A 12,380-nucleotide genomic window follows, 5' to 3' on the forward strand; every position below is an offset into this window, starting at 1 on the left:
TTCCAGCCAAATATCCACAACTTTTTCTATCTGTAGAATTTTCTTCTACACTTTCCTTTTACTGACCACTCCTATCCTCAACGCCCTATCTTTTCCTCAGGCCTTCACCTATTTTTCTTTCACAGTCTCAGCCCACTACTGACACTGACCTCTTCTTCTGGTCACTATGCTCCTTGCCCCTTGGTTTCTCCCACACCACACAGATCCTCTTTTCCAGCATTTTAGTTCCAACCAAAATAACATTTTCTTTCCTCACAGAAGAGTGACTACAAACATTCTACCTTCCCATGTTTCATCCTCTCTGCAGTTAGACTGTTCATGAACATTCCACCACATCCAACAATGCATCAATCAAGGCCAGAAGCGTAATTACTGCCTGCCACAAAATCCCTTAGGACTTTGCAATGTAAATAACAAATCAAAACTCTCCACCTATAACAATTATTACACCTTGGGATAATTTTATGAAATGGGGTATAGAAATCTAACAATAAATAAAACCATTGATTTTGCATCCTGCCTTTCTGCAAACAGATTCAAGAGGAATTACAACGATAAAAGTAGCTAATGCAAATAAACAGTGCCTAAAACTGTATATTTAAAAATCTGAAGTATTTATTCTAAGATGTGTGCTTTACTAAAAACTAATTTCAATTCATCTGGTTTGCCATTGGAATCGTTTGCACTTTTCTTCTTTTACATCCCTGATTAAATTTTCATGGAAAATCAATATATTACGATCTTTTGTTAACCACAGATCTGAGTGGTGGTCCCTGCGGCTGTGCTTACACACAGCAACGTCCAACAAAGTGGAGAAATTCCCAGAATGAACCCCTTTAGGGGGAAAAAAGGGGTTAATTCTTTCAAAACGTGCGTGCCAGCCAGGTACTTTTCCAGGCAGTCCTCCCGGTTGCAAGCCAATGCACATTTACACCAGAGTAAGTCCCACGGATTTGATGGGGCTTTCTTGGAAGCGCCACTTAGTTTAGGCATATCTAAACCCGTGCTGCCAGCTGTACGAGCGCGCGCTGGGGGGCGGGACAGGACTCTGCTGCAGTTTGCGTGTACAATTAAGTCATTCACACGTGACAGCCACCACCTCAGCTGGAGGGTCTTAACTTTTTAAATTTTTATTACTTCTGAACTCCGTCGAGGAGGAAGGGAAGGGGGCCCCGCGAAGGTCTTTGACAAAGAAACGCAGGCGCGTCCGAGTGCTTTGTCCGCCCGGAAACATCCCTAACTGGGGCCTCAGCCCCGGTTAAAGACGCCTCTGGACGGACAGCGCATTCTGGCCCGCCTAAGGCGACTCTGCGAGGGCGAAACGCAGGCGGCAGCAACCTCCCTCGCCAGCATCAACGTTCAAAGCGGCTGCGCGCGCAGCCGAGAGAGCGCGAGTGAGGAGAAGCGACCTCACCCTTGTCGCAGAGCGAGAGAAAGCGCGAGCCGAGTCGAGTGCGCGCACGCGCAGAAGGAGGAGAGGGGAGGGGAAGAGGCTGGCACTTATCCTCAGCCTTCTCCCTCTCTCCCGCTTATTTCCAAAGGAGGGGGAGAAGAGAGGCGGGGCTTCGCTAGAGCACCGGCTTCCGGCGTGGACCCTCGGCGCTCTAGGAGGCGGGCCAACCTACCGGAAGTGGCTCGGAAGAGGCAGCGGCGGCGGCGGCCTGAGGGGAGCGAAGTGCGTGTGTGCGAAAGGAGGGCGCCAGAGCGGGCGCGAGCAAGAAAGCAGGCGCGCGGGGCCGCTCCTGCGCGCGCGCCAGAGAGAGAGGAAGAGGGCGCGCGTGCGTGCCCGCGGGTGCGTGAGAGAGAGAGAGGGGAGAGCGCCGGAGAGCGGGCGGACGGACCGACGGAGGGCAGCCAGGCGGACGGGCCAGGCCTGACGGCGGCGACTGAAAGGAGCGAAAGAAGAAGAAGATGGCGGACGGGGACAGCGGGAGCGAGCGAGGGGGCAGCGGGAGCGGCAGCGGCGGAGGGGGAGGCGGCGGCGGAGGAGGAGGAGGCGGAGGCGGCGGCGGCAGCTTCCAGGGCCACCGCGGCGGCGGCGGGCCGGGCCCGGAGCAGGAGACGCAGGAGCTGGCCTCGAAGCGGCTGGACATCCAGAACAAGCGCTTCTACCTGGACGTGAAGCAGAACGCCAAGGGGCGCTTCCTGAAGATCGCCGAGGTGGGCGCGGGGGGCTCCAAGAGCCGCCTGACGCTCTCCATGGCGGTGGCCGCCGAGTTCCGCGACTACCTGGGCGACTTCATCGAGCACTACGCCCAGCTGGGGCCCAGCAGCCCCGAGCAGCTGGCGCAGGCGGCCTCCGGCGGGCCCGGCGGGGAGGACGGCGGCGGCGGGGGCGGCCCTCGGCGGGCCCTCAAGAGCGAGTTCCTGGTGCGCGAGAACCGCAAGTACTACCTGGACCTGAAGGAGAACCAGCGCGGCCGCTTCCTGCGCATCCGGCAGACCCTCAACCGCGGGCCCGGGGGCGGCGGCGGGGGCGGCGGGCCGGGCTTCCCCGGAGGGGGCCCGCCGGGCCTGCAGAGCGGCCAGACCATCGCCCTGCCCGCCCAGGGCCTCATCGAGTTCCGCGACGCCCTGGCCAAGCTGATCGACGACTACGGGGCCGACGAGGACGAGCTGGGCGGCGGCGGCGGCGGGGCGGGCGGCGGCGGCCTCTACGGCGAGCTCCCCGAGGGCACCTCCATCACGGTGGACTCGAAGCGCTTCTTCTTCGACGTGGGCTGCAACAAGTACGGCGTCTTCCTGCGTGTCAGCGAGGTGAAGCCTTCCTACCGCAACGCCATCACCGTGCCCTACAAGGCCTGGGCCAAGTTCGGCGGGGCCTTCTGCCGCTACGCCGAGGAGATGCGAGACATCCAGGAGCGCCAGCGGGACAAGCTGTACGACCGGCGTGCCGGGCCCGCTGGGCCGGGGAGCGGCAGCGGAGCCGGGGATGATTCCGACGGTGACGACGTGGACGACGACTGAGGCTCTTCTCTTCTCCTCCTCCTCCCGGTCCCCCTGCCAGCCAGCCAGCCAGCCATCGCTTTGACAACCCCCGCCCTTCCCCTCCCCAGCCGCCTCCACTCCACGGCGGAGGTTGCCCTGGAAGGGGGTGGGATTGGGTGGAAACGGGGCAGGAAACCTGATCCCAAGCCGCTCTCCTCTGTCAGCAAGGAGAGAGTGCGACCCAGCCACGAGATGACTTGCACCAGTTCAAAAATGGCCCCTTGAATTCCTCGATCCACCCTACCCCCACCCCTTTTCCCCGGGATTACAGAATCTGTCAGCCGCTCGGCCCATCTTGAAGGACCCGGTTGCTCTTCCTTGCAGAGATAAATTCCTGTGACCTCAATTCAACTTCAGCCCCACCTCAGGTGGAGGGAAGGGGATCCCTGTGATCTGAATTCACCCTGGCCTTCCGAGGCTCCTCATCTATCTAATCTCCAAGAGGTTTTATTTTGGGGCAGGGAAGGAGAGGAGTTACTTGAATCTCATCTCCCTCTCCCCCCCACTTGCATTTTTAAGATGGTGTCCCTCTGCTATTGAAACCAGCATCCTGGAAACTACATGGTCACTGAGCACACTTTGAAGGAAGAGGAGAAACCACCACAGCTGTCCAAATCCGTGGGGTGGGGTGTGTGAGCAGATCTTGATGGGGCAAATTGTTCAGTGTTGTAAAGATCAACAATCATGGACTTAGCCCATAAAAGTTTGGGGGTTTAAATAGGGCAGGGAGGGCACCCAGGGTGGGCAGGGGAAGAAACAAACAACCCTGAGAGCTTTCAGAAATATAGTTGGGAGTGGGGAGCCTGTATCTGGACCAATGTCCACTGTTGTCTTTCTCCCCCCCCCCTTTTCAGAATTGTTTGTTTAATTTCTGGGATGCAAATTGCTAAGCTCCAGGTGCCTGAACTGGAATTGATAAGTGAATTCATTTAAAGCTGGCAAGTTCTAAAGATCTTAAATGGCTTTATCTTTTTCTTTTTTAAATGTGGGTTGCAAACAGGTAGGCTAAAGAAAAACAGGCATAAAGCACAAGGAACCAGAATGGACGGGTTGCTACTTACAAGTTTTTCCCCTTCTCTCCAAATAAGGTGAAAGAGCAAATGGCTTTAGTAGGAGGTGGAAACTGGAACTGCCTTACCGCAGGCTTCAAAAGATGACCTAGTCGAATTATGGAATCTGATGTGTAGATGGGTTTTTAAATCTTGATCATAAACTGGCAAAAGAAATGAGTGGCTACAAGTCTGTGAAAAAGATTGAGTGGGAAACTGAAGGCTTCTTTCATCGTGCAAAATCAGTGAACATGTATGAAAACAGACACAGAGAACCTCAGGTCCAGAAGCCCAGCATCAGTTATTCTTTTAAGAAGATTTTTTAAAAAAACAAAAAGAGAACTCGGTCCATTTTCTCAGTACCTCACATTATGTTAACAGCAGAGTTGGCAAGATTGATGGGATGGATTGTTCAGAGCAATGCATGCCCTGTGGGAGTTTGATATCCATCGCTAAAGAGGAGCAGAAACCAACCAACCAAGTTCTGTGACTATGAACGTACCCTAGCAGCATTTTACCACCTTCAGATTTTAATCGTAGACTGGCTACTGCCAATTCGTCCAGCTATCCTTCCCAAACAGAGTTGGGTCTCCCCACCCAAGGAATTGCCTCATCTATATTTTAAATGGATTCTTACCTAAAATATTTTTTTAAAACTAATGAAGTCGGTCCTATCCCCTCAAAAAAGATGTTTTTAGATGCACTATATACTAGTAACTTTGAACTGAATGGGAATTACTGTTCATTGCAAAGTTTCAGGTATTGTTTGTGCAACATCTTAGAGGTAGAAAAACCTTCCTCTGCAATCTCTAGTATTTTTTTTTTAATTGTGCATGCCTGTCCTTTATTTGAGCTGCCTTTTTAATTTATTGCATACCCTTATTACCTTATTTTGGTATTCTTATCTATACTATCTTTGTTTTGTATTTATTAGAAAGCAAGGAGACATATAAAAGGCATTTCTTCACACAGTTGTGGCTAGAGTGGGGAAACTGGCTGGATTTTTTTTTAAAAAAAAATTGTTATAACGGTTATAAAGATCAGCAAATAATGTCAGTAATTTACCACAAAATGTTCAGCCACACACATGATTGTCTATTTTAAAGCTAATTCTTTATTCCCAGTATCAATGGTGGATCTCTTTATCGTATCTTTGAAGAAACTTTTCTTTCCATTTTTCTCCGTCGCAAAGAACTTGTTTCCTGACTTGTAATGGGAGCAATAGTATTTCTTGATGTTTTAATTACATCCGTATACTTGTACTGTATTTTGTACTCTCCAAGGCAGCTGTTTTCAATAATGTCCTGCTGTATTTACCTATGTATTTTTGTTCAAATGTATGTAGTTCTTTGCTGCGGAGAACAATTTTCACCAACAAAAGTTTCAGCAGACAGGTTAACTGGGATACTGCAGCCCTCTAGGATTGCAGGAAACTCTGCTCAACTAATTAGAACTTTAGGCAGCAATGAAAATTAAGGCTGCAAATGCTTGGTGTATATTGCTGTAACTCTTCACTCGTTTTAAAACTGTACAGTACTTGTATAGACCAACGATGTTTTGTTGCTTGAGTGATAATTGGGTTTTTTTTTCTTTTGTTGCTCAGCTGCTGTGAGCCAATTAAGTTCTTGCAAAGATGCAGTACCTCTCCTTTTCAGGAGGATTTTTTGGCTGAATTGCAGTAACTAGCCTTACCTTTGTATTATTATGTGGTAGTGACAGGGTTTTGACTGTCCCTGGCTGGTGGCTGCATACGCTATCATTAGCTGCCTAGGAAATGTGTGGAAGTGGACAGGAGCATATATCAATTGTATGCCAGGAACTCTGCCATATATGGTGTTGGCTTTGGCAACCAGAAAAAGTCTCCTGTAGTCATTAGACCAGTTAAGCTGATGTATATTAAGTACACAGATTTGTACAGCCCTCCGAGATGCACAGGTGGTGACAGTGCAGTGTGTCAGTAAGAAGGTCTAAACGAAACCCATGGGCCTGCTTGTGCCCAGTTAAGTATCCGTGGTAGGTTTTTAAATTTTTAACTAATACTGAGGTTATCGCACCATAACAGGCTATTGGCCAAGCCTCTTGGTGTGGAAAGATGGGTCCTAGTGGTGCAAGGCATTAAGTGCCGAGGTTCACTGAGGAAATCATTCCTTGTGGTGGTTGCACAATAGAGCTCTGGAGAATGGGAGGCAATGGGGGGAAAGGGGGCTTGCCTGAAATCTATACAGCTTTGAATGTGTTTCTCTCTCGCTCTCTTTGTGAAACTTGAAACTTTTATGCTTAAAACAGTGGAGAACACAAAAAAGATCATTTCAGGGTCATTTGGAATCATTGGCCTCTAATGCAAGAAGAATCCTAACTGGCATAGGGCTGAGTGTTAAACATCTATTCTCCCTCACACACACACACACACCCGGCCTCCGCATTCCTTGTAGAAGTCACACCTTAAAAATCACACTGCTCTCCAAGCCTAGTAGTTTTGTCCTGGTGATTCGCTTCCACAAATTCTGAATAGGCAGCCATATGCATGTTCAAAAGCACTGCAGTTTGTGTGGTGGGGATTTTCTGCCAAATTGGGAAAATGTATTATCTAGATTACATCTGAGATGAGCAAATCTTGTTATCCCCATTTATTTTCTTTTGCTTAAATGTCAATTTAGGTAAAAGCTTCCCCTTTTACCTAACAAGTGAAAGCTTCCCCATTCTTGGTGCTGCAGTTGTCATATCCTTGGATTTTTCTGCTGCAATGTTGACAATGCCTCAGTGTGGTTTACAAACTGCTGCATCCAGCATGAAGCTAGCTGGATTCCTGGAGTTAAGCTGTCATGTGTTCAGATATGCTGGTTTAAGTGGCTTGTGGACCACGCTGTTGTCTTAAAATGTTGTAGGAAGATTCTATAGACAAAAACCCGATAACAAATGGGCAATCTCTCTGGGGAGTTCCTGCATACCTGGCATTTCTAGACTTCTGTGGTCCTTGGAATGATGATTCTGGAATGCAACTGTCAAAGCATCTGCTGTACAAAACAAAATGTAAATCTTGTATAGCACCAAAAATTGTAAATATTTGAGGCATACAGGTATAAAACACCCGTAGCTTTAGCTTGCATCTAGTTACGGGTTCATGATCTTATATCCCATAGCTGTCTACTGCAAAGTGGTTGCAGGCCCTACAGTGAAGGTTAGCGCTTTCTCAGAGTCCGCCCTCACTGTGGCTTAAGCTGGCATCCTCTTTGCACCAAATCACAGATCTTTTTTAAGAAAGTAAGATACAACCTTCTTCAGTTTTTTCTCCCCAAAAACACACTTAATTATCCTGTCCTGTCCCCTCTTATAGTTTTCAGGATAATGGGCACAAGAGGCAAGTTACAATAAGCCCCTCATATTGAGTGGTCCCATCATTGACTGCACACTTCAGGTCTTGGAATAGCTGAGGATGACTTGTGACAGTGTGGTTTGCTCCCATCTTTGAAGGAGGTGTAGTGTATTGACTACACAGGATGTTTGAAAAGTGACTCCCTCAAGCTACTTCTCTCTTGTGAGGGCAGCAGTTTTGTGATTTTGGTGGAAAACTGTTCAGTGCATAAGCATGCGTGGACATCTCAAAGTTTTAACAGAAAGATTATGGTACTTTATCTGATGCACAATTTAATCTCTCAGCAGATATTTCAGTTTTTATTTAAACAAACAAAAAAACTTGTGGCCTTGACTCTTAACTTTGTGGAAGGGAAGAGAATCTAATTTTCCCTAGATGAAAGTGGCACTTTCTTTGGCTTCAAAATTATTCTAATTCTACAGAGTTCTTAGTAAACATGTTCTTGATATGCTTCCTCTGTTGTTGTTTTTTAAAGCAGATAAAATGGTAAATGTCTTGAAGTGTTTGCTATGAATTGCATTTAGTTTTTTAAAGGGATAGTGTAATTAGGACAACTGATCTACTTGAGGCTAAATGTTAAAAATTAAATAATGCTGATAATTATATATATATATAAAGGAAAAGAAAGACATTGTTCTCAACATTATTTCTGAAACTGTATAGGCAATTCTGATTTTACCCAGCAGAACCCTTGGGGCATATTCACATTACAAACATGCTATCCTGGCTTCCCCCCAAAGAAAATTGGTTTTGGGTGCTGAGGATTCCACTGGAGATCCACAGACCCCTCACAGAACAAAACTTGGGGTATAGATAAGTCCCGAGCTGTCACACTCGGATTGGTTTTCTGCCATTGAATGCTCAAAACAAGTATGCGCGAATGACGGAGAGGTTGTGGCAGGTCTCATTGTGTTTCTCATTCTTGGTTTCTTGTTCACGAATGAATTTGCAGTGTAAATACCCAATCGTCATGATATCTTTCTTCCCCTATGTACTCCTTGATAATCTGATTCCAGGTTTGTTAGGGTTATTTAGAAAGCTCGCCTATTGTCCAGTAATGCTGTTTATGGTAACTTAGTATCAGCAAGATTACTGTAGTTAAATGTTGTGCTTGAGCATTAGCCAGATCATCTTAATTGTCAGATGGGGCTTACCTCCTTAAATTACACATTTGTGGATGATTTGTTAGATTAGTAGATTTTTGCTCAGCTTGGGGAAGCCTGGCTGTCGTAAAAGAATTCCTCCTTTTCCCCTCTTGCAGGTTCAGAGAAACCTCACCTTTTGCACTTTGTGGTTTTTTAGCCAACACAAGAAGAATGAGAAAAACAAAATAGTACTGTGACAGGTTGCTTTTGTGTTCTGAGGTTTTGTGTTAATGGAGAGGGAAATGTGGCTCCCAACAGCTAACTGAACAGCTGTTTTGTGCAGGGTTTCCAGTTCAGAAAGATTTTATCTTGGAAGCAAACTTTTGAACATCGGAATGTGGCCACGAACTACTACCTCTCATATCTGTAGAGTGGCACTTACCTGCAGTGGTGCTAGACGAACTTCATCTTAATACAACCTGATTGCTTCTCTGTTGCAATATATGGCGGAGTAGGGTTTTCCCCTTAAGAATCAAATTAGACCCCACCATGATAGTCTAGTCAGATCCCACACGTTATATTGTATAGTTGTGAAGGGTAAGCAATAATAATGCTGGGATCCAGAGAACTGAACAAGGTTTGTGTACTTGAGCTAGAGTTGGTCGTGTGTTTCTTAAAGAGCAGCTCCTCCATGCTACGTGCTTCTGAAACTGAACTTTGAAAGCAGTTTGTGGCGTGGGGGAACACTCCCAAATCTCACTGGGTGTGCTGAAAAGAACTCTTTGGGTTTTGATGTATATTCTTCAACTTAGCCTTACAGCTATAAAATGTAACACCAGTGGTCCACATTCACTCATTGCTGAGTTGGGAAGGAAGAATTAAGCCACAATTCTAGAAGAGCGCAGTTGAAGTCCATGTTCCCTTGAGTCTTTTGAGGGCAAATTTCACCCTCCGTTCATCTTCCAAACTTGTGCATTTACCGGTGGCTCTCTGTTGCATTCTAGTGAGGAGCATTAGCCGGCCAGAAATGCTCACCTAAGGGAGATAGAATGTTCCATGTTGGACATAAACAATTATTACCTTGTTTTATTTTTAATTGGTTTTTTTCCTGCTAGCCTTCTCATTCCAACCCCTCTTCTTAATCTGACGAGAGAGAGCTCAAGGCGTCAGTGTGTACTGGCAATACCAACACACTTTTGTCTCTTAAATTCCGTGTAGGGAAGGTTAAGTGCGCTTTGTCAAAGGCGTTTTGTAATATGCTGCTATGTAGCCTTAATCTTGTAATGTACTGTGTATATATGCATATATATACATGCATACAAAGTGAGCGGCCCACAGTTCAGAAGCAGAACGTTCTAGTTTGCCGAAGCTAGTGTGGAAAAAGCCACCCCTGGTGGCAGTCCCCATCCCCCCCCGCCCCCAGCCTGGTTTACTGCTGTTCTGTGTAGCCAAGGTAGATAGTTCTTTAAAAACTTGGAGAGAGAACATAATTTAAAACAGCAGTCACTGCACATCGTTTTTAACCTAGGCAAGTTTCCAAGGCCAGATATTTAATTTCCTGCCCTGCTCTTCTGTGTTGAAAGACCCATCTGGTTAGAAAATCCCATCTTTGAATCTGTGTGGGATTTACAAGAAGAATATAGCTTAAGCTGTTCGTTTCTTCTCACTGTCCCCTGCTCAGAACTGGAGCTGATGTCTTGGGCGAGTCCCGACGTAGAGTGCCATGATAAATGGGTTCCCAAATAATCTCCCTGCTTCTGTATGCTGAATGAATGTTTCCACCTTAGCAACATTTTTGCAGGGAGGCCTGCTAGGATAAAAGGAGCAGGTCATAGGCAGACACTGCCAATAATGTGGGCTGCTCTCCATGTTAACTCCCCACCCCAGTATTTCAGTCCAACCCTTCCAGTAAGTGAGAAATAGAAAACATGCTAATGTGTATTCCTAAAGCCAGGTTCTCCTTGCTCTTTCTGTGGCCAAGGCTGAGCTCCACAGAAGGAGCGGCTTCTATGTCTATTTAGAGCAGTGGTCTTGCTTGCTCCTAGGAATCTTGGGGTTCCCCAGAATGTATTGTCCCTCCAGTGAGAAGATTGCTTGTCTGCCAGTGCAAAGTGCGCAGCTGCAGCTAGGGAGAGCGAGGTGTTTTTACAGCACGCTCTCAGTTTGCAAGAGGCAACAGCGAGGCCGAACAGGACTGGCCATTTGCCCCCTGTGAAAGGAGAGCATGGCCTAAAACGCGCTCAAGAATCCTCCACAGTATGCAGGGGGTCTGCAGGAGATGCTCAAGATTTTCCCAGGGTGGGAAGTTGAAAAGGGGAAAGTGTGCACGGAGTCCGGGCCTGTGTTGTGGTAGGCAATTTATTTTTGCGAATGTTATATTACCAGTTCTGGCAGTCTTCCATGTTTTTCCAAGGGCAGTGAAAGAGACATTTGTGGTCTGGTTTTGATTTTGTGTTTGGCTGCTGCTCGCTGCTTCGTTGAATTAACCTTGCACTGAGTGGATCTTTGCAAGTACAAATCCTCCAGTGAGATGGATGGATAGAGCATCTCTGCTGGGCTTGCTGGCTTGGCCATCTCTGTCTTCTTTCAGTGCAACCATCAGCTGCCTCTGCCAGTCGGAGGTCTTGCTTGCTACATATAATTACAATCTCTGCTCAGTCTCATGCTAATGGGTTTTGTCAAAGTGAAGTGCAGGGCTATGGAGAATGGGCAGGGTTGTGGGGGGTTCGTTGCCCTTGGAGTGGAGGTCTTGTTGGGCTGAATGTACAATTTCAGTAGTGAGGAAATAGTTTGATTTGGTACAGAGTTGAGAATATCTCGTGCAAGTGATATAACTGAACATACATGGATGTAATCAACCCATATGTAAATATACACATGTTTGTACATTGTATTCATAGAAAGAGATGTCTGTGTACATGTGTATGTATTTATAAAATTGTTTCTCTGCTAGATAGTAAATGCAAAAGTAGCTCTAATTTTATATATATATATATATATATTAAAAAAATTCCCCTCTATAAATATATTATATAAATGCTAGAAGTTAATTTGTAGTGAAATAGGACTGATTTCAGGAATATCTGCTGAGAGACCAAAAAGTTCACTTTTAAGTACCTTAATTAAAGAATAAAGTTTATTCCTCTTGTTTATTTTTTTATTAAAAAAAATTAAATGCACTTTAACTGGTAACACACCCACGGCTGTATGGTGCAGTTTCAAACATATGGAAATGTTTTAAAAGTGCAGCACCCATTCAGAAAATATTCCTTTCTCACCTGTCAAGCAGAGCGCAGGAAATGATTTGAAATCCCAGGGTCCGAGCTGCCTGTTTGTCTTGCTGCCTGTTGGCTGAAGCTTAGATTCTGGTTTCCCTATGGGGTGGGGGCGGGGCTAGCAGACTGCTTTTAAAGAGCAGCATGGAGACAGCCAGACACTACAGGCTGCTGTCCAATGAAGGCCAGGTCCTGGATTTACCACTAGCTAACTAGCAAAAAATATCTATAAAAAGAACCAGTCCAAATGACATTTAAGAACTCCTCATGCTAGTTGAGCACTCCTTACAATAGCAGGTTTTTGCAAATGGAGTTTTACAGTCTATATTTAAAAAATTGTATGTTTGTAACAAATAAAAAGTATGCGGAAAAGTGAATGAACCATGTACTGCTGTGTCTGGGTTGTTGTTTTTTAAATGGGGGGGAAGAATATGTATCTCAGATGATGCAATTGGAAGTTAATGATTTGTTACCTTAGGGCTGTATTTTCTTGTGGGTTGAGCCATACTCTGGTAAAGCATTTACCTTTTAAAATGCGAGTGGGAAATAGGCAAGTAGATCTAAGACATGGACTTGCATAACCCCACACGAGCACACTCAATTTTAGTGG

General features: G+C 46.2%; 1 protein-coding gene across 1 annotated transcript; it reads left to right on the forward strand.

Moving 5' to 3' along the window:
• Window positions 1-1,501: 1,501 nt before the first annotated feature.
• On the forward strand, window positions 1,502-12,158 carry PURB (purine rich element binding protein B). Its single transcript, XM_053269355.1, has one exon. It carries the CDS (start codon window positions 1,912-1,914, stop codon window positions 2,965-2,967), a length of 1,056 nt encoding a protein of 351 aa, XP_053125330.1. The 5' UTR covers window positions 1,502-1,911; the 3' UTR covers window positions 2,968-12,158.
• The last annotated feature ends 222 nt before the right edge of the window (window positions 12,159-12,380 follow it).

The sequence above is a fragment of the Hemicordylus capensis genome, chromosome 8, assembly GCF_027244095.1.
Source record: "Hemicordylus capensis ecotype Gifberg chromosome 8, rHemCap1.1.pri, whole genome shotgun sequence".
In the NCBI taxonomy this organism is placed as follows: domain Eukaryota; kingdom Metazoa; phylum Chordata; class Lepidosauria; order Squamata; family Cordylidae; genus Hemicordylus; species Hemicordylus capensis.